Source organism: Phoenix dactylifera, chromosome 11 (assembly GCF_051530095.1).
Source record: "Phoenix dactylifera cultivar Ajwa chromosome 11, Ajwa_hap1_PhDact_Kaust_v1.1, whole genome shotgun sequence".
NCBI lineage: Eukaryota > Viridiplantae > Streptophyta > Magnoliopsida > Arecales > Arecaceae > Phoenix > Phoenix dactylifera.
The window spans coordinates 4,180,729-4,202,356 of NC_143200.1; the positions used below are offsets into that span (position 1 = coordinate 4,180,729).

At 36.9% G+C, this 21,628-nt stretch overlaps 3 protein-coding genes and 2 non-coding genes across 8 annotated transcripts; 2 read left to right on the forward strand and 3 right to left on the reverse strand.

Annotated features, from left to right (window-relative positions):
• The first annotated feature begins 359 nt into the window (after positions 1–359).
• LOC103710624 (uncharacterized protein At4g15970-like) lies at positions 360–1,924 on the forward strand. Its single transcript, XM_089926373.1, has 2 exons — positions 360–891; positions 1,269–1,924. The coding sequence occupies exons 1-2, from the start codon at positions 571–573 to the stop codon at positions 1,704–1,706; spliced, it is 759 nt and encodes a 252-aa protein (XP_089782499.1). The 5' UTR covers positions 360–570; the 3' UTR covers positions 1,707–1,924.
• A 1,837-nt stretch (positions 1,925–3,761) lies between these two features.
• On the forward strand, positions 3,762–12,161 carry LOC103710571 (UPF0235 protein At5g63440). Of its 3 annotated transcripts, none has more exons than XM_008796348.6 (9): positions 3,762–3,948; positions 4,043–4,202; positions 6,600–6,714; positions 7,432–7,585; positions 8,797–8,893; positions 10,860–10,948; positions 11,104–11,172; positions 11,564–11,670; positions 11,767–12,161. In XM_008796348.6, the coding sequence occupies exons 2-8, from the start codon at positions 4,088–4,090 to the stop codon at positions 11,621–11,623; spliced, it is 699 nt and encodes a 232-aa protein (XP_008794570.1). In that variant the 5' UTR covers positions 3,762–3,948; positions 4,043–4,087; the 3' UTR covers positions 11,624–11,670; positions 11,767–12,161. The 3 variants fall into 3 exon arrangements, with proteins under 3 accessions (XP_008794570.1, XP_008794569.1, XP_088562630.1); XM_008796347.6 differs by having other exon boundaries at positions 11,770–12,161; XM_088706504.2 differs by lacking the exons at positions 11,564–11,670; positions 11,767–12,161 and having other exon boundaries at positions 3,768–3,948; positions 11,104–11,392.
• A 2,114-nt stretch (positions 12,162–14,275) lies between these two features.
• On the reverse strand, positions 14,276–18,953 carry LOC103710570 (large ribosomal subunit protein uL22-like). 2 transcript variants are annotated; one of them, XM_039128383.2, is made up of 7 exons: positions 18,811–18,953; positions 18,640–18,676; positions 18,248–18,288; positions 15,384–15,614; positions 15,198–15,300; positions 15,060–15,127; positions 14,276–14,575 (listed from the first exon to the last, which is right to left on the reverse strand). In XM_039128383.2, the coding sequence occupies exons 1-7, from the start codon at positions 18,811–18,813 to the stop codon at positions 14,510–14,512; spliced, it is 549 nt and encodes a 182-aa protein (XP_038984311.2). In that variant the 5' UTR covers positions 18,814–18,953; the 3' UTR covers positions 14,276–14,509. The 2 variants fall into 2 exon arrangements, with proteins under 2 accessions (XP_038984311.2, XP_088562631.1); XM_088706505.1 differs by having other exon boundaries at positions 18,248–18,364; positions 18,525–18,676; positions 18,811–18,883.
• Positions 16,465–16,594, reverse strand: LOC113462954 (small nucleolar RNA snoR74). The gene has a single exon (XR_003386368.1). It is a non-coding gene; the product is annotated as a small nucleolar RNA snoR74 (small nucleolar RNA).
• On the reverse strand, positions 17,284–17,414 carry LOC113462958 (small nucleolar RNA snoR74). The gene has a single exon (XR_003386372.1). It is a non-coding gene; the product is annotated as a small nucleolar RNA snoR74 (small nucleolar RNA).
• Positions 18,954–21,628: the final 2,675 nt, after the last annotated feature.

The following is a 21,628-nucleotide window of genomic DNA, read 5'->3' on the forward strand; positions in this document are numbered from 1 at the left end:
ATATGGATCCCTATCTTAGAGGGTGCAGTCTCCCAAGTCACATTGTCTATTGTGTGGATAGAGTTTTAGTTTTTATATTTTCTTTTTTCTCTTTTTTTCTCTCTCTTGTCTTAGAATTGTATGCATTATGCAACAACTCAAAGAGAGGCATGAACTAATTCGATCAGGAAGAAGGAAGATTATAGATTTGTTAGTAAGATCATTAATATTGTTATCTCCTTGATATATTACACATTGGATCATAGGTATCCTCTAACAAATTATGTCGACAAAGCAATTCAGAAGTTCTCAATTTGTCTGGGTTACCGAAAATCTAACTGCTACAAAGAAAAAAGCACCAACAGAATCAATCTTGCTGGACTTTTTTTATTTGAGGTGAGGTTGGGTTCTTAATTGAAGCTTCCCTAAGAGATTTATCAAATATACTGCACCACTGACAATAAACAATTTCAAAGTTGACAGGTAATCTGCATCTTCAAATCAAGATCCACTTTTCATCTTGACTGAATTTTCATTTATCAGCAGACTGAAGAACATCAAGATTTGGTCAGGGTGTTAAAAAATGCTGCAATGAACAATAATACAGTCATACTTACTACACTTAATGAAGCATGGTCGGCACCAAATTCGATGCTTGATCTTTTTCTCGAGAGTTTTCACATTGGAGAACAACCTGAGCAACTTTTAAAACATGTCGTTATCATAGCCATGGATCCAAAGGCATTTGACAGATGCAAGTCAAAACACTCTCATTGCTATTACCTCATCACTGAAGGCGTGATTTTTTCTGCTGAGAAGATATACATGTCCCCAGACTACCTGAAGATGATGTGGAAAAGGCTTGAATTCCTAGGGACTGTTTTAGAGCTGGGATACAACTTCGTTTTTACGGTATGTCACCCAAAGCCTTTACTTCTGCTTTTTTGCACTATGTCTCTACCAGCAACATCTGCCGCCATATATGGTGGTCATTGCTATTCTAATGTCATCCTTGATTTTCAAATGTAAACATTAATAACTTCAGAAGATAGCTGAAAGAATATTTAGATAGGATGCATAAGTTGGAAAATGATATACCATGCGATCATCTATGTTATTAATTGGCTTAAGGACTTCAATGCTGCATTTCTTTATGTATCTGTCGCAGACAAAACGATGGCATGCATGCTTGTGCAAAAATGACTTTGAAGACTAAAAACTGAATTTCTCAAGTAAATCTCTTCTATGTGCATGGTTATGTTTTTACGATGATCCCATTTGGTTGGCAGGACATGGATATTATGTGGTTCAGAAGTCCTTTCCCGCACTTATCTGGCAATGCTCACTACATGACAGCCAGTGATACGTTCAATGGAAATTCTTCTGATCTACAGAATTGGCCCAATAATGGATTTGTTTACGCAAAGTGTTGTGAACAAACAATTGACTTCTATAAGTATTGGTACCTGTTTAGGAAACTGTATCCTGGTGATCATGAACAAAATGTATTGAAGAATATCATAGCTGACAGCAATTTTCCCAACTTCGGACTGCAGATGAGATTCCTGGACACAACTTATTTTGGTGGGTTTTGCGAACTTAGAAAGGATCTAAACAAGCTTTGCACAATGCATGCAAACTGCTGCGTCAGTATGAAGAGAAAGATCTATGACCTGAGAATTGTTCTCGACGACTGGAAAAACTACGTACACAGCTCAACCAGCTAGCAGAAACTAAAAAATGGTTAGGCTATACTGGGAGAGCTCCAGATAAATGTAAAATGTTTCTTGGCAACCAATCCTAGGGCCTTGCATGGGGTTGCTGTGCTTCTGTGATGTAACAAGTGGGCATGCTTCTTCTTTTGAGCAGCCTTATTAATGTTTATAAAATCCATCAAAACATCCATGTTTTGCCAAAACCAACATGACAATTTTGATGCAACTATTCATAATCATAAGACTGATGATGTTATTTAATTAATAAAATTCCTTGTTCAGTCTCGGGTAATAAGATTCTATTGCAAGTGTTAGGTCCTCAAGAACCTTTTCTTTATCATTCTAGAGTTTTTTGGTTGTTTGTCTTTGTACATAATATTGGGATAGTCTCAGTCACAAATGGGCATAGTTTTAATGACATTGTATCTCATAAAAGGTTTGTTTCATTAGATGTTACATATATTAATTCCATACTATTCAGGAAAAGGTCGTCTCTTGCAAGATGATCCTGTACCTCATGATGGTGATGCGTCTCATCCTATTCTTCCATTAATTTCTTGTTGCCAAACCATTTAACATATCCCAAACAAAGGAGGAGGTGTCCTTTGTAACTATATACACCAAGAGAAAGAACACTAAGATCTCTAAAGGACACAGACCACACTCAATTGCGAACTTTAAGTAGAGATCTGACTTCATGTATCCTTGTGACTTCTTTATCAATTGATGATGAGTTGCCTGTTCTCTTAGAACGCAACGGAGAACTATGTTCCACATCCCATCACATTTTTTCCCCATTCGCATCACTTTCCTCTTCTTATAAATCTTTTGCTCTTGCAATTTCTTCCAACCCTATTCCCAAGTCTTTTTAGGAGGCTTTCCAATCCTAACTGAAACAAGGCAACGCCGGAAGAAATGGAAGCACTTCATAAGAATGAGGTGTAAGAATTGGTGCCATTACCTGTAGAAAAGTGTACCATTGGACGTTGATGGGTGGGCACGATCGATTTTCAAAGGATGGATCAATTGAGAGATACACTACACCTAATTGCTAAAGGCTACACTTAAAGATATAGTATAGACCAAGATTCACCGTTTCGGTACCGGACTCCGTACCGATGCTACACTAGCACAATGTCGGTATGGTACGGTACAAAATTTTTTTGGCATACCAAATGTCGATATACCACCTATACTACCGAACTGATCCGATACAATATGCCCCATGCTGCCCGGTTCGGACCGGTACGACATACCTTAGTATAAACTACTGTTAGTTTTTCTCTCAAGTGGCAAAATTGAACTCAAGAAAAGTCTTGATTTTTATAGTAGTAGATATGTGATAGTTAATCAGTTAGATGTCAATAATACATTTCTACATGAAGACCTTACAAAAGTTTATATAGATTCCCATCTAGTTTTTTCTTTAGTTAAACAGGCAAATCTTGTATGTTGATTGAGGAAACCCATAAATGAACTCATGCAATCTCCATGGCCTTGGTTTGATAAATTTAGTAGAGCATTATATGAGTTTGGTTTAGGAGAAGTACATCACTCATTAATCACAAAGAAAATTGCTAAAGAATTTATAGTTCTTATTATTTATGTCGATAATATATATATATATATATATATATATATATATATATATATATTTGAAAGAATTTATGTTGAGGATCATATAATGCTGAAAGGTGATGATTCTATCCAAATTGAAGCCTTAACAAGGTACCTTCCTGACAAAAAATAAAAATATCCCAAGACAATCTAAAGCAGCTACTTTCTAAACATCACTAATTATTAAAAATAATAATAATAATAAATATTTTATTTTTCAAAATCTATCTTTCTAATATTATAATTCTTATTTTTTTTAAAAAATAGATAGTTTTCTGAATTATCTTTTCAACATAATAACTAATATATTCCATCCATCACCATTAATAATTATCCATAAATATTAAAAATATTTTTAATATAATAATAATAATAATAATAATAATAATAATAATAATAATAATAATAATAAATTATTAGAATTATTTTGACCAAATCCAAATTGGATTGGTTCCCAAATTCCTTCACCGATCTGATTGGAAGCTGCCCTCCCCGTCCGCCGCCCGCTGAGCTCACCACGATCGCCTTGTCGACGCCTCTAAAAGGGCTGCCGCCCTTCTCGTCCTTCACCTTCCCCTCCGACGTCAAGGCCGCAACTTCCTTCGGCTGCCACCGAGTTGTATTCGCCGGGATAAGAGTAAAAGCCACCAAGTTTTTTTTTTGTTATCGCATTTGTCTGCAATTCCATCTTGACCATCGGTCGTCGCTGCTCAACCTCTCCTCACCCACAGCATCATCGCCGTAACCAAGCAAAGCAAGAGCTTCTTAGAGAGAGGATGCCGAAGCGGACGACGCACACGTACTCGAGCGAAGACGCGAGGCCCGACGGCCCCGAATCCGATCTCTTTGTCTACTACTGCAAGCACTGCGGCTCCCACGTCCTCATCACCGGTCCGTAACATCATCTCTCTCTCTAGGGCTTTAAATCCCCACAATCGTCCACCGCTTCTCTTATTTCGTCGTCTTTGGTTGATTTATGGGATTGCTTCAGTTGGAACAAAAAAAGTCAAGTGGACTTCGACTGGTTGGAAAACTTAAGACCAGTTTGTTTTGCAGAGTTGCTCATAGCATTTAGGGATTTGTGTTTCAAAAAGCGTTGCTCATAATGAGATAAACAATAATACAGACGCCTGCTTTAATCGATGGGACTTATTAATTAGGGTTTCAAGGATAGGATTAGTTTGGTTTCGGGTGTATTGGTTTAGATTTGGCAGATCACGAGGATGAATGCGAACCGGAGTTTAGAAGGCTTCATATAAATGGTGGGGGTGTTCCTGTTGCTTGGTTCAGCGAGCTGATGGAATTGGGGGCGAGAAAAAGAACTATAGTGGGCGGCCAAGTCTTTATTGACTTAGTTTGTCATGCATAAAGGAAGGTGTCATTCTTCAGGTAGTGTGCGAAAGAGCAATGTGGAAGCAAAACTGATGAAATTTAAAGGCTAACTTGATCCCATCTGCAAATAAAATGAGTTTGACATCATGTTTCCCTTTTTCCGATTGGTTTGAATTTCAAGGAGTAGGAGTAGAAATAGAGGGTGGAGGGAGTAGATGTCTTGGTTGATCGCAAAAGAAGAAGCTAGAAGAGTCTAAATGCTGCCCTCTACCATGCCTGGCCACAGTCAAGTTAAAGGAAGACTGTGAAAATCCTTGAACTTGAGGTGGAATGTCAAAGGTGTGTTGACAGTGAACTGTTGCTGTGGCTATATTTCTTTTAGGGGAAAAAGGTGAAGACTATTATAAGACTTTTTCAGGAGAGATATAGATAAATAGCAAGTTAGCTTCTATGTCGGAGAAAGACAATCAAACAATTCCCAATCATGGTCCTAGCGGATCGGATCATCCATATAGAATAAAAAAAGAAACTCCAGACATTTGCTATCTTTCTCTTTGAATAAGATCTCAATTTCGGGTGGCAAATTTGTTCTTGTCAAATAGAGGATGAGACTCTTGGGCACCTAGTTCATGTTTGTTCACTTTGATTTTTTTTAATTGGATCCTGAAATAACTATCCACTGTAGCAGCTGACTCTGTGACTATGATTTTTTACTTGAAATCCTCCAAGGGGAGAAAAAAGAGTCTTTTAGAGGTCGGGGTGTTTGACCACATGCAGTGTTGTGGGAGGTCTAGAAAGCAATAGCTTCCAATGATGCATCTGGTCTTTTATGGTGTTTGAAGAAATATTTTTCATACTTCCAATCAATGGACTGTGTAGGCTGCAATTTGTTTAGCTGAGAATTTCTTTTTTTTTTTTTTTTTTTTTTACCTTCTCTTTCTTTCTCCCTTGTTTTCTCTTACCACCATTTACCTTGTCACCTTATCAAACATGAAAGAAGACTCTTTTGTGTGTGTGTGTATCCTCCCCCTTACCTTGCTTTTCTTTTTTGATTATTGACCTTGAAATTTAATCCTTTTACCATTTTTAAGAAATAATATCTTCTTTCAATGAACCCATTCTATGAAAATTCTATTTCAAGTGACAGCATGAGTTTTCTTCTCCTTTGGAACTGTTATCTTCACAGCCATAGGAACCTAACATCTTATTGCAACAAAATGCCATCGGAGTGTGTCTTTTAAATGATAAGAAATTAGCATATTTTCTCGAGGTCTGACCATTTAACCAGCCAGCTGGTATCTTTGTCCTCAATTCTTTTTAGCCTTAAATTGGGTATTAATCTTCTCAGAATGCATTTATTTAGCTATCACTGATTCCATGCTCGAGTTTCTAATGTAGCTGGTGCTTTTATCCTAATCGTTTACTGCTTTCTTTTCCTAATAGTTGTCTAAGGTCATGTTGATTGCGTGAAATTCTTGTAGTCAAGCTGATACAGTTGCTGCTGTCAAAATCTACTAGAAGATATACCTTTTCTTTTGCTTTTGTTCCATTAAATTGTGTTATCAGTAATTGGATGATGTGTTTTGAAGATACCTAACTGCAGAAGATGCCAAAGCGGCATGCCTTCTCTAGGTCTGACCATTTAACTGGCCAACTGGATATCCTTTTCCTCCGTTCTTTTAGCATTGAATTAGGTATTATCTTCTCAAAATACATTTATTGAGCTATCACTGAATTCATTCTTGAGTTTCTGATGTAACTGGTGCTCATTGTGCTCATCTTTGCTGCTTTATTTTCCTCATATTTGTTCATGGGCATGTTGATTGTGTGAAATTATTACAGTCAAGCTGATCTGTCAAAACCTACTAGAAAATAGTTCCCTGTTCTTTTGCTCTTATTCTCTTAAATTATGCTATCAGTAATTGTATACTGGATTCTAAAGTGTTTGTTCTGAAGATACCCAATTGCAAAAGATGCCGAAGCGGAAGACTGACAGAGCACATGTGCTGGACAAGAAAAAACATCTTGCAAGATTGAATGTTAAAGAGGCAGGAAAAGTTCTATTAAAACGGTATCTTAACTATGTGTTATTCTTATTCAACTATGATATCCGATATCTGTCTTAATCTATACTTAGACATATGACATATCTAATTTATTAGATGTTGGAAAGACAAACTTAGCCCATGTATGCAAAATACCCAGTTATATGGTGGGCTAAAGAATTGATACTGATCCTTGTTGACATAGGCACATGATAATCAATAGCTTACAAAACTCACTTGTTAGTAAATTGTATAATCTGAAGAATAAACAGGTCTTTCATGGTTTCACCTGTAGAAAAAGTCATTTCTGTTGAAGGTCATGTATGCCATAATCTCTAGCAATAACTATCTGCTTTAAACTTTGATGTTACACTAATTGGCATCATTTCTCCCCAGGATTCTGATTCTCCCAAATTGAAGCATCATGTGCATTGTTGATGGTGCAGTTCATGCAATCATAGCACTAGCTAATTTCTTTTGGCATTCCTTGAGAACCATCATATCATTCATTCTGAATCACACATTCATTCTTAATACTGCTAAATTGGATCATTGTAATGCTAGTATTTAGGACCACACCACCTCAATACATTATTAGTTTTTGTGTTAGACCTATGTTCTTGAAACTCACTGTCTAATGGAAAGGCTGAACTTTCTTTCAGTTTCTTCTGGCAATTGGAGTGTGATTTGATAGATTATAGTAGTTCTGGAGCTCATATATGCAATATATAACTTTCATGCAGCGGTGAAGGGAAACTGGAAAAACAGTTCCGCATGACTTGTACGGGTTGTGATCTCTTTGTTTGTTATCGTTCAGAGGAGGATTTGGAACTTGCTCCTTTTATTTATGTTGTTGATGGTGCACTGAGCTCAGTTGCAGCAGAAACAAATCCACAGGTATATATATTAGGTTACCCATGCATGCATTTCTCTTTTTCTATGCTGATTCCTCCTTTGTTCTGAAGCTTCTGTTAGTGAGCTGCATCTCACAACTCCACCTTGACTTTTTATTTTTGGGTTTATTGGCTGGTACTTATCTGGAAATGTGACTTGACAATAGCTGGTAGATATGATCTTGTTGATAAAACAGAAACAATTTGTTTTTAATTCATCAACATGTTAGCATGGTGTTTTGTAAATCTGATTGTCGAGAGATATGAAACTGATAATTTTTGTTCCATGTGTTCCAAACTTCTATTCAAAATAATATAAAAATATACTTTCAAGAAAAAAAAAAAGAGATTAACTCAAAAATATGAAAACCATGTCTGCCGGTTAACTGCGCTCAAAGCTAGTTGGCTAATCCAATTCTACTCAGTTTTCTGTGAAATTATTTCATATGGATTCAAACTGCTGATGTAAATGAATCTGTGTTTTACATGTCTGCTTTTACTTAAAGAACAAGGAGAAAATCTTGAAGGCCTATAAGAGATGAACATCCCTCTAACCTTTTAATCGATACTGCTTCTCTTGAGCATGTTTGCCATCCAAAGCCCATATAGGGATTGAAGCTTGTACTTTAATCATCCTTGGATTTTGGTTAATTCAAACTTGTTAGAGGTTTTCCTCCATTTTTACCTTCAAAAATCTAAAAGCAACTTGTCTTTCATGCATTTGAAGTGATTTCACAAGTTTCATCTTAAAATTAATTATAACTTATTTTACCTTTTCAATAAATTGACCTTATTTATCATTAATTGGAGATCATTTTTTTAGGTGTTTTTTGATTGTTGATTACTAAAGTAGCATATATTGTAGTATTATGCTTGAAATAATTTTTAAATTTTTAATGAAATCAAAGCTTTGCTGAAATTCACTGTTCTATCTATATATTCTTTTATTGGGACTCTCCTAATCTGATTCCTTAACGGTGTTTTGTGGTCCAACTTGTGCTTTGGCCTAGGGCACATAGCTATAGTGCTGCTAATGAATATGCCTTTATTTCCCAGCTACGACACTAAATTATGTTTTCTTTGGTATGAAAATATTATCCAGAACGTATAATATCGGACATAATTCACTAGTATTAATTAATTCTCATATTCCCTTTTGTGATTGTATTTTGATTTTTTTTGGATAACTACAAGGATTTTGTCATAACGTGGCAGGATGCTCCTCTGCCCCCTTGCATATCACAATTAGAAGGTGGCCTTGTCCAAGTGGCAATTGAAGTAGAAGACCGTGCACAACGTTCAGCAATTACAAGTAAATCTTCCATTGAGATGGTTATTTATATCGTTTTCTTGTTAAATAGGTTAAATAGAATTGATTGTTGTTGGTAAAAGGATAATGTAGCAGACATTTGGATGCAATTCTGCTGATTCTTGTAAAAAGTTGCTGTAACACATTGTGTAATGGTTCTGAGTTGATCTTATTCTATTTTTACTTATGTTTTTTTTTTATTTCTATAATCCCAAAATATATCATCATATACTCGAGTTGAAGTTGCTTCCCTACTCAATCCTCAGTCGATCAAAAGTTTTCTTAAGCATTTTTACCCAAAAAAAATCTGTACTATTTATAGGGTTTCTTACTTTTGAAGGAACTCTTGGTTTCATCTTCTAATGAAAATTGATTATGTTGACATCTCTTGTTGATTTTTTTTCCTCCTTGTAATGTGATTATTTATGTATTATTTGCTAAGGATGATGCAATTAGAATCATTCATTTCCTGCACATTTTTCTTGAAAGTGTTTTGGCAAGGTTACAGGATGATAAACCACCTATTAAGATGATTATGTTTATGGTTTTATATCCATTCTTTCCCAAAAATTTGATAGATATTGGTTATACAATGATTTATTTTGTATTATCTCTGGAATTGTTACAAGATACTATCTAAGAGCAGCCTAAGGTGCATTAGTTCCCTATGTATGGATAGACTACTTATTCTTAGAGGATTTATCCTTGTTTTGGATGTGAAAGGCGTCAGGCTTGGAATGGGTAGCATATTCTAGGGGAAAAAAGATTTAAGGTAGATGAGTGAAGTGGTTTTGTCATTTTCAACCTTTCTAACCAAAGAAAAGAAATGATGCTATTTGAAGTAATGTATTTTGAGCATAAGAAATTAGACGTTGGCTACTTTAGCAATTCCTTACTTCATTCATTCACATCAGTTCAACTGTTGTTTATTCCTTACTTCATTCGTTGATCAGTTCAACTGTTGTTTGCTGAAGATAGGATTCTTCAAATATTCATCAACCATTAGTCCAAGTGAGACTACCGCCCGTGCAATACTAAGTTATGTGCTCAATTAGCTTGTCCATCTAATCATCAATTCTTACAATTTCCTCCTTTTTATATGAGTTAAGTGTACAAGAAAGGGGAACAAGAGATCAAGCACTTGAGATTGATATAGTCAAGCTGACCACAGATCAACCTGCCCTTTCGAATTGGGATTTTCTTTGAACTCAATGATCAATGACTTGTTGCAAACTCTTGAATCGGGTGATATATTAAATTGTTATTGCAGAAGGTAAAATGAAGCTGAGTGCAAATGAGAGGTCTAAGCTATGTCCGCACCTAGTGCAACTGCAATGTGGGAATAACATCGAATAGTCAGTGGACCCGGAAAATATCTTATATTCATCAAGCCAGACTGACTGAAACAAATTTGTCTGAAGTAACTCTAAAGGATTGGGGCTTTCTTCCAAGTTCATGAACTGTGAATGCAAATCATGAAGTATAGATGACACTCAAGATTATGAGTATAAAAATAACTGAAGATAGCTGGAGTTTATGATATCTAGTGATCGATCGGAGATCTGCACATTTAAATATTGACTTACAATTGTGTGATGCGGAGAGTACTTTAGAAGTTGCTAATGGATTTTATTCCACAGGCCATTTTAACCACAGCTTTTCCTCCATGATTTGAAATTCACTCTACATTAATGCAGTAAAACAATTTGACAGGTAGTACTGCAGTTGCTTGTTCAATGGCTTGAATGCCTCCATTCCTAGGTTGTTTAATATTTATGAAGTATCTTCTCTGGTTTTAACATTTGGTATTGTTTCTCTTTCCCTTGTTAAGCTGGAAACTTAGGAGGGCTTTGTTCCTGGCCTAATAAACTTAAAAAGGAGCTCTCCAAAATTTTGTTTGTTACTACATTTTTTTCGCGTCAAGTATGAACCATATTGGAAGTCTCAGATTTCCTGTTATTTTCATCAGGAGTGAATGCTGATGATGTTCGAGTGAGTGTAGCTGCTCCAGCTGCCCGAGGAGAAGCTAACAATGAACTGTTAGAATTTATGGGCAAGGTTTGCAGTTCTTCCCTCTGATTATTTCTAATTTACTGTTTGAGTATCATGGGACTTGGAGGGGAAATCATTGCATGACCCTGACTGTATATTACAGCTGACTGTTTTTAGTGAACTTGAAGATGATTCAGGCAATTAATTGGTTCCTGAAACAGGTGTTGGGCTTAAGGCTGAGTCAAATGACGCTTCAGAGAGGATGGAACAATAAATCAAAACTTCTAGTTGTGAGTTATCTTACCTTGAACATTTATTGCTTAAAGTACCACAAAAGAGCCACATTAAATCTTAATATTGTAAATAGTAGTTAAGCAAGCTGCATGAAGAAAGTAGATTCAACGTGGTGTGTCAGAAGTATAACAGAATACAGCTGGATCGATTGTTAGAAAAGAAGAATATATATATATATATATTCTAAAATCTTGATCAGAAACTTGTGGAGAGTCATTTGCCTTGTATGAAACATTAACAGTACTAGATCCCTGATCTGGCTGTAATTAAGATTTCGGTTGTGCTCTTTTCCAAACTATTTTTTTTGTTTAGTGACTAGATAGATATGATGATCAAAACTAGTATGTCAAATATTTTATCTGTTGATGCATGAGATGCTTGGTTCAGGTCGAGGACTTGTCTGCTAGACAGGTGTATGAGAAGCTTCTGGAAGCTGTGCAACCCTGATGTAGCCATATGTTTGGAGCAGATTCCATTGTGCTTGAGCAGATCTGGTTTGTGACTTGAGTGTTATTGGTAGACTATTATTGCTTTTAAACCTGATTGATTATTTGTAGGTGGGTGTATATTATTTGCATGCTTCTGTCCAGCAGCCTGAGTATTAAAGATGCTAGCTGGAGCATGGACCATGGAGCTTGTCTGGAAGGACCTGGAGCTGCAGTTGCCAGTAATTACTGAGCCCATTGAGCCCTACTGTGGGCAGATTCAACTTAAATCAACTAAGTGTGAATGGGGTGCTCGCATTTTTTAATCGCACCACCAGACAGGACTTGATGCATTCGCAACATTGTTGTAATCGTAGACCATCTGTGAACATTATCTTGGGGATAGTTCAACTTGTTTTCTCATCATTCCAATCTAAAAAGTGACTGCTTCTGTTCTGCATTCTGTTTAACTTACCTTTAATATGAAACATCAAAATTTATACCTCAACTCTCAGTTTGACTTGTATTTAATGTGAAACACGAAAGTTTTATTCCTTGACTTTCATGTCTTCCCTTTCCTTGGATACTTACTGCCCATCCCGGGGAAATAAAATTGAATGGTGATGGATCATTTGCCTCAAAAAAAAAAAATGTTGTAGTCGAAGGCTGGAATTTGTGGTATGCACGAGATTTCAAGGAATGTTTATGACCGTATGCTGAAAATTGCAGGGCCAGGACGGTGGTTGAACTGGAAGCTCGGACAGCTCTACATGGCCTACCGGAAATTGAACAATGAGGCAGCTTGCTATGAACCTGTGGTAATTAATTATCCTGAGATTCTTATTTCCATGATTTTCTAGAAAAAGCACTGACATGGTATTTGATCCATGTCTGGGAGCAAATACTTTGTTCTTCAGTAGGCGTACCTTCTGGGTTTTGACTCACTTTCCATGAGATTAATGCTGTTGCAGATGCCTTTGCCAATATGCCACAAGGTACACATTGCATTTGAGTTGACCGCTGTGGTCTGTTGTTCAATTTTATTAGAAACCTGTTTGAAAGTTGAATGCAATTGACTTGTGTCTCTTTTCTACCAAAAAATGATTTAAAAAAGAAAATCCCCCCTTACAATAGTGAAATGAACATTCCATTTACTGTTTCATAAGTATAATTAGACAACTGCTGCTTGTCGGTGATACATGATAGGTAAGTATATTGGACAAATCCGTGTCTCAAAAAAACCTTCATGCCGACACATTTATAATCAGGTTAGAAATCATATTTATTCCTACATGCATCCATATTTGACTAACTAAATTATGGCTTCATTGCTTAATTATATCCCTTAGAAATGAAAACAAGGTAGAAGAGGATCTAGGATTTGGTGTCAAAGTAGAGTGATATATGAGAAGAAATTGTGATATAACATGTCTGCAAGGCCTTTCTAATCATCCAGACCTAGACTCCTGTGTGATAGAGCTAGGTTTTAAGGATTTCTCTGGCCCATGATGATCCAATTATGAAAATATCCTCATAAAAATCATGCATTTCCAACGATGCGGCCAAGCTTATGGGTCAAATTCTTAGCTGTCACCCCTTGTACATGCAAATAGAACCTAAACCTAGATGATTGGATCCATCCCCTTTCATAAGAATCTAAATAGCATTTATAGGATGGTCCTTTGATATTCTTTCCTAGCTAGAACATCAGCATTTTTGTTGTAATATAAAAAAAAAAGAAAAGGATTCACCTACTGGTTCTACTTTGAGCAGATTTAAAGAAATCTCGGTAACTTCAGACATTTGATGACATACTGATGATACAACGAAGCACAACTCGGTGAATCCCTAATTATGGAAACGCTTGTAAGAGAGACTACCGCTTCTGTAGGAGACTTTTCTGCTGGTCCTGAGAGATATACTCGACATCCCCATTAAATTTCATCATGGCTGTTATTCAAAGGTACTGGAACACTGAAGAAAACCCACCCTACCTGTCAAAGACCTCATTTGCCTGCTTTTCTTGGGGCAAAACAAGTCCACAGACATGGACGTCCATTGAATCTTTTTCAGCCCCCATTTCACCAATACCTTCTCCTACTAAATATACATTCTATTCAACTGGAATATATTATGGAAGATAACCTTCCTCTAGTATATTACTTCCAAAAAAATAAAAACTTTCTCTAGTACATCTTTCGAGTCTGTTCTGCCTCCGGCGGTTGTGGGGTCCAATAGGATGTACCTTTAAATTCAGGATCGTCAAGCACCAGGATATCAAAGTCTCAGGTTATAATGCAGAAAAGGATTCAGTAGGCTGACAACGCCAGATACCTCTCCCTAAGCATTTAACTGTGACACCAGGCTCAGAGCCAACTAATGGCGGTCGAGGAAAAACAATAATGGCTCTGAAACTACATTTGCATAGCATGAACAATTCATTCATGGAAGATGCATAATTATGACTTGCACCGACAACCAGATGCCAAGTTTCCTCCAATCAGGTGAAGGATCATCTTGCTAGCCATATAACCTTCACCAGACGACAATACCAGTCCTCCCTGCAATCTCAACAAGAGTACGACATTGTAGATATATCTTGTGAAGCACATTCTAATCTCAGCAGAGAGAGTTAGAATCAATGCTCACAAAGTGTCAAAACTTACATGACAAATTTCGCAAAGTACCGAGTAGCTGGATTTATCCTTTTAAAATTTTAAAAGAGGTAATATCCTAAAAGGAATCTCCATTAACACAGCTACCAAAGACAAAACAACAATAAGTGCAAGTAAATTCCACCCAAAAATGTTCGGAAACATGCCAAAACAACCTGCATCATATAAATCAGAACCAAAAGTGGACCAAAACTGAGCCCCAAAATCTGACTCAAAAATACTAATGCCACTACTCAAGACGAAGTTCCACTGCGCAAAGCAACTTTCTTGGGCTTCCTGGGGGCAATCTGTGACTCAGGCTGCAACATAGAACGGAAGTATGATAAGAAAGTCTGATAAACATTGCAAACTAAGTTTACCTCATTTAAAGTCACGAAGAACAGAATGATTGCCAAGCATGCTTTTTGGATTGTCATAAGGCAGTGAATCATATGTCTAAACAATCTGATGGAGGGAGGAAAATCAATAATGTTCCTGATCAGATAATTCATCTAACTGAACCTTTTAAACTTACATTCTGATAACCAAAGGAAATTCATTTACAGACCATCTGATAGGCCTGAACATTCTATAAAAGGCATTAAAGAAAAAAAAAAACCAAACTGCACTCAATTACCTTATATTGGGGAGTGAAAGATGAATTGGTTAGTTGCAAAACAAAAAGAAAATTTGAACCCATATAAATTGTTGAGGTCATGCTAGCATGTTTGCACATAAACAGGGATACATCCTTTAGCTTTTCAACATAGTATATTTTTACACAATATAAGTAAACAAAATTACCTCTTTCTTGACAGGCTCTTCCTTCTCTGACAGGATCAGCTCAATGTGACATGGAGAGGACATATAAGCTGCCATAATGCATGACTAATTAGTTTACAAAAGCTACACAAGTTAATTCAGATTAGGAAAAAAACTCACGGTTAATTCGTCCATGAGCACGGTAGGTCCGCCGCCTCTGCTTTTGGGCTTGGTTCACCTGGATGTGAGATATGTAGAGAGCATCGGCATCCAAACCTTTTACCTGAAAAATAAAGGAGCCAAAACCATTTGAGAGAAAGAATGACACTCAGTACTCAATCAGAAGAATAATTTATAAGCCCTTACTTCAGCATTGCTTTCAGCATTTTTGAGCAGATCCAAAATGAATCTGGCAGATTTCACAGGCCAACGCCCCTGTCCATTTGCATGGCGGGCTTTAGCTTGAGCTGTACGCCCTACACCTCTGCAAAACCTCCGGAAGGGAATAGCCTGCTTGTGAACAATCACATCCTCAAGGTACCTCCTAGCCTTGGCCAAAGGCAACTTCCTAATTGCATGAGCTGTCTCACGGGTGTTCTGTTTATGATGACACAACATTTGAGCATGGACATTAAGCATACTTGATTTACATGACTTGAATATTCAATAACAAAAGGACAAGCCCGGACAAAATATAAGAGTACAAGTATAAAAAAATACAAAAGTACAGAACATTGATACAAAATCTTATATAAGCATAACATCCCCAAGAACATGTAAAAATCTTACACAAATTTCATTAATTCTGACCAAAATGGTATACTACAACTTCAGGCCTCTAGAAGGACACACCATCAAAAATATATATATTAATTTCTAAGCATAAGTATTAGCTAGCCTGCTGAACATGAGAATACACAACAGTAACATAACATCCCATACTGATAAGCATCAAAGATTAACCTGTGAAAGGGCTAATTTGAAGAAGTAATCAGTCATTGATAAATAAGAGAACTTCAGGTGTAATAAAATAAGTCTAATTGTAATTTCAGACCCTTGGAAATAGTTATTTCTGGTAAGTAGAAAAGAAATAGTGAAAGCATTGCACATGGTATACTAATATAGAGGATGCTACCAAACAGACAATTCATAATTTCAGACGCCTAGAGGTTGTCATTTCTGGTAAATAAAAAAGAAATACTTGAAGCAGAGCACATGATAGAGGATGCTACCAAACAGACAATCCAAATTGAGGTTCAATGAACAACAGTTGCACTAACTTCACACAATATTCACGCACAGCATATCGACACTCAAAAAAAAAAAGAGCCCTCCATGAGTTCTTGAACATCCAACCTCGTTGAAGACAATATTTGATCTTTGTTTCTGGTAAAACCAAGAAAACAAAACTTACCAGCAGGCCTAGAAACTTCTACCTTGAATACTATTATGTTTCATTGTTTACTGAGCCTTTTTTTCACAGAGAAAGTCTAAAAGCTCACCCAATAACAATGAACATGATTTTCCTAAAGTTTACGAGAGGCCTGTCTATGAGGAAAACAGACCCCTGCTTTTTTCTTTAGGTTATGGAAGTCTGTCTTAGCAAACATCAAATTCTACTCATAACACAATAATCAACCAAATTTACTGATTGGTTAGAGAGAAACATGGCCTTCCCACTTGGAGTAATTAAAAGTAAATAGGGAATGTGCTCGTTATGTTGGAAAAGTTAGTATATTGACAAATGCAGGAATTTTTAGCAGATCTTAGTTGCATGTATTCCACATATTTACATGTATGTCTACTTGTGTGAAAATACATAATAATGTGTGTATGATCTCAGGCACACAGATGAAGTCAATTGGAAAAAATATATGATCGGTATTAAAGTGCAATATCATGCTGATAAATTAATTTTCTGAGACGAGTGAACATTTTATCACTGAAATACTAATTTCAGTGAAAAGCAGTCATTGTCAGAGGTGGAGCAAACAATTTAGTGCAGTCCAATCTGTTACTGAAGAGATGATTCAGAAAACAATATAGTCAGGCCTAACTTGCAGTTATATAATGTCACACCATCAGGTGGATTACAGATCAAAAGTGTAATCTAAGGGATTTCATTTAACAGTAACACCATGGAACCATACAGAATGTCTATCAGTGACATGCTGAATCTAGCCAGCCACTACATGCACTAGCAAATAGCATTACCATGTAAGAGGGAAACAGCTAACAGAATAATTAATTGTGCAAATATTACTATCAATGTTCCATTGTTTACTGAACCTTTTGTCATAAACAAAGTCTCCAAAGGTTCACCCAATAACAATGTATATGATCTCCCTAAAGTTTACGAGAGGCCCATTTATGAAGGAAACAGGCCCCTGCTTTTTTCTTTAGGTAAAAGTATGTCCAGTTTAATGTAGGGCAATTTCTACTCATCTAACAGTAACAAATTGCTTAACAATTAGATAAGAAAAACATTCTGTGTGTGCATCCAAAATGTATCAAGTTGGAAAGAGTTAGCATGCTATTAAAATATTTTCATCAAAACTTGGACATTATGATAAGATCAAGATCCATCACACAATGAAGGGAATACTTAACTCGGTATTTTTGGATAGTAAAAGAAAAGGTCAAACAGCAGGAATGGAACTCACCTTTTCTTGACTCTATATTACATTTAACTTGGAATTCTTGATTTCAAAAGCAAAGGTCAATCAGTTAGAATCAGACTCTTTTATTGACTATATTTTCAAAAAAAATTGGGTTATATCACAGAGAATTTTTTTATTAAAGATAAGGATCTATCGCAAAATTGGGGAATATTAACTGCACCAGACGGAGGCGCAGAAACAAAGAGAAGACAAACAAAACAAAATGAACCAAAATCTCTCCTAAACAAAGGTTACCAATTACCATACTATTTGATTCAGCCCATTGCCTCAGCAGCAAAAGTACAGTTCCAAAAAATTAGAAGGGAAAGGAGGAACCATATAGAGAAATGTATAGTCGATGCAATCAAGTGGTAGAATTATATCTTCTCAAGACATGTATTACCGTGGTCAGATTTGATTCATATTCTATGAAATGTTCAAGAAAAAAAATCCACTAGAGGACTAAAATGATGCACTATTGAAATCAAGTGAGATGTGAATTGCACTAAGAACAAGCATTTAAACACTTAAAGATTTCCTAAGAGAAATAGAGGAATAAGTTACAAGTACCTTAAAGTGAACCCTCAAATCCTGGCCCATGGCCTTCGCGGCTGCATTTAAAAAGAACCACAAGTAAGATCAAGTAACGAACAAGCACGAGACCATCTCATCTGAAGCATCAGATCTCTACAGCAAAAACATGGAAACAAGATCGATTGGGAAAAAAATAACTAAATAAAATGTTCCAAAATAGAACTTTATCATGGCAGATCCATCAAAATAATCAAGATGCCCGCAGATCAACGAGCTTTTGTTAAAGAATTTAAGAAAAGTTACGGTTTCATACAGAAAACAAAACATAAGACGCGCGGAGATTCGGAATGACAAGAGAACCAGATCGAAGGCATTCCGAAGATTTCAAGTCGGGGCAGAGATGGGGCAAAAGAGATCGAGAAGCTTACACTTGGTGGGGTTGTTGGGTTCTCTCGAATACTTCACCTGATCACAAGAGAAACATCAACACAAGAAAGGATTAGAAAATCAGGACCAGCAAAAGAGAGAGCTGTAGAGCAACGAAACTGGAAAGAGAGAGAGAGAGAGAGAGAGAGAGAGAGAGAGAGAGAGAGGATTACCATGGCTGCAGAGGAACGAGGAGAAGGACTGGTCTCCGCTTCCCTCCTCTTCTCTTCGCTCGCGCTCTGCAACAGAGAAGAGAGCGGTCTCGGCGGCTTCAAATAGGAACGAAACCCTAATCCTCGAAAACTCTTTTAAACCCTAGCCAGCTTCTCCTAGGGCTAGATATATACTGGGCCGGGCTAAGCGGCGCCTCAGTTGAAGCCCGACTCGGAAATTTTTTTTGGGGTAATTAATTCCCCACCCTTCAAAAGACCCCGCTATAACAAAAAGTCCTGGTTGACCAGTCTTAAAATCTTCCGTCCAATATCTTTACCAAGTTTAACTCCCGGTCCTTGAGCTCCTTTTATTTTTTTTTAAAAGGCCGAAAATGCCCCTGCCTCCTCATCTCCCATTCCCAGAAGGAGAAGAAAAAGACCCCCCCTCCGCCGACCAAGGCCCGCCCCCGCCCGAGCTCCCTCCTGCGGCCGCCGCCGGCCCCGGCTCGCCTCCTCCCGAGCTCCCTCCCGCGACCCGCCCCCGCCCGAGCTCCTTCCTGCGGCCGCCGCCAGCCCCGGCTCGCCCCCCCGCCCCTCCTCCTGCGGCCCCGCCCCCTCCCACGGCCCCGCCCCCTCCCAAGCCCTCTCCCGCGGCCGCGCCGCTAGGATTGGCCCCGCCCCTGCCCCCTTCTGCAGCCGTCGCCGGCCGCAACCCGCCCTCCTCCCACGTCCGCCACAGCACGGCCCTTTTTCGGAGCCGCCGGCCTAGCGGGAGGAGAATAGTTCTCCGCTGCCAGCCGCGGCTGCCGCCGCCGGCAGCCCCGCCTCCCGCGGCCCCCTCCTGCGGCTGCCGCGGCTCGGCCCCCCTTCCGGCGCCACCGGCTCGCGGGAGGAGAAGAAAGAAGAAAGAAGAAAGAAGAAGAAGGGAAGAAGAGAAGGAAAAAAAGAAAAAGAAAAAAAAAGAAGAAAAGGAAAGAAAAAGAAGAAAAGAAAAGAAAAAAAGAAAAAAAGAAAAAAAGAAAGAAAAGAAAAATAAAAAAATAAATAAATGCATCAATATATATATATATATATGAATGAATAAATAAATAAATAAATAAATAAATAAATAATATATTTTAATGAAATAAAATAATTATAAATAAATAAAGCTACTGCGGCTGGAACTCCTCCCGCGGCCGCCACAGCCTGGCCCCCTTCTGGCGCCACCGGCCTCATGGGAGGAGAAAATAGAAGAGAAGAAAGAAAAAAGAAGAAAAAGAAAAAAGAAGAAGAAGAAAAGAAAGGAAAAAGAAGAAAATTAAAAATAAAAAGAAAGAAAGAAAGAAAAGGAAAATAAATAAATGAATAAATCCATAAATAAATAAATACATATATATATATATGTGATGAACGAATAAATAAATAAATAAATAATATATTGTAATAAAATAATAAATAAATAAATAAAGTGGCTGCGGCCGGGCCTCCTCCCACTGCCACCATGGCCAGCCCCCTTTTGGCATCGTCGGCCTTACGCGAGGAGAAAGTAGAAAAAAAAGAAAAAAAAAGAAAAAAAGAAAAAAGGGAAAAACAAAAGAAAAAGAAAGAAAAAGAAGATTTAAGTGTGTGTAGAGAAGGCTTAATTGTGTGCAGAGAACACTTAATTGTATGATGCACACAATTTAGTATTCTCTGTATACAATTAAGTCTTTTCTGTACATACTTAACTGTGTGATGCAGAGAATACTTAACTCTGTGCAGAGAAGGAAAGAAAAAGAGAAGGAAAGAAAAAGAAGAGAAGGAAAGAAAAAGAAGAAAAGGAAAAAAAAAAGAAAAAAGAAAAGAAAAAAGAAGAAGAAAAAGGAAAGAAAAAGAAAAAGAAAGAAAAAGAAGAGAAGGAAAGAAAAAGAAAAAAAGGAAAGAAAAAGAAGAAAAGGAAAAAAAAGAAGAGAAGGAAAGAAAAAGAAAAAAAAGAAACAAAAAAGAAGAAAAGAAAAAAAAGAAAAAAAAGAAAAGAAAAAAGAAGAAGAAAAAGGAAAGAAAAAGAAGAAGAAAAAGGAAAGAAAAAGAAGAAAAGGAAAAAAAAGAAAAAAAGAAAAGAAAAAAAGAAGAAGAAAAAGGAAAGAAAAAAATACTTAATTGTGTGATGCATAGAACAGTTAACTGTGTGCAGAGAAAATATAAGTGTGTGTGCAGAGAAGACTTAATTGTGTACAAAGAATATTTAACTTAACTGTGTGATGTATGAAACACTTAACTGTGTGCAGAGAAAATTTAAATATGTGTAGAGAAGATTTAATTGTGTATAGAGAACACCTAACTGTGTGATGCACACAATTACACGTTCTCTATATACAATTAAGTCTTCTCTGCACATGCTTAATTGTGTGATGCAGAGAACACTTAACTATGTATAAAGAAGATTTAAGTATGTGCAGAGAAGATTTAATTGTGTATAGAGAACACCTAACTGTGTGATGCACACAGTTAAATATTCTCTGCACACACTTAACTGTGTGATGCAGAGAACACTTAACTGTGTGCAGAAAAGATTTAATTCTGTACAGAGAATACTTAACGGTGTGATGCACACGGTTAAGTGCTATCTGTACGCAGTTAAGTATTTTCTGTATACAATTAAGTCTGTGTGCAGAGAAGACTTAATTGTGCACATAGAATACTTAATTGCCTTTTTTTTTCTTTCCTTTTTTTTCTTTTCTTTTCTTCTTTTTCTTTCCTTCTCTTCTTTTTCTTTTCTTTTCTTCCTTTTTCTTTCCTTCTCTTCATTTTCTTTCCTTTTCTTCCTTTTTCTTTTCTTTTCTTCTTTTTCTTTCATTTTTCTTCTTTTTTTTTCTTT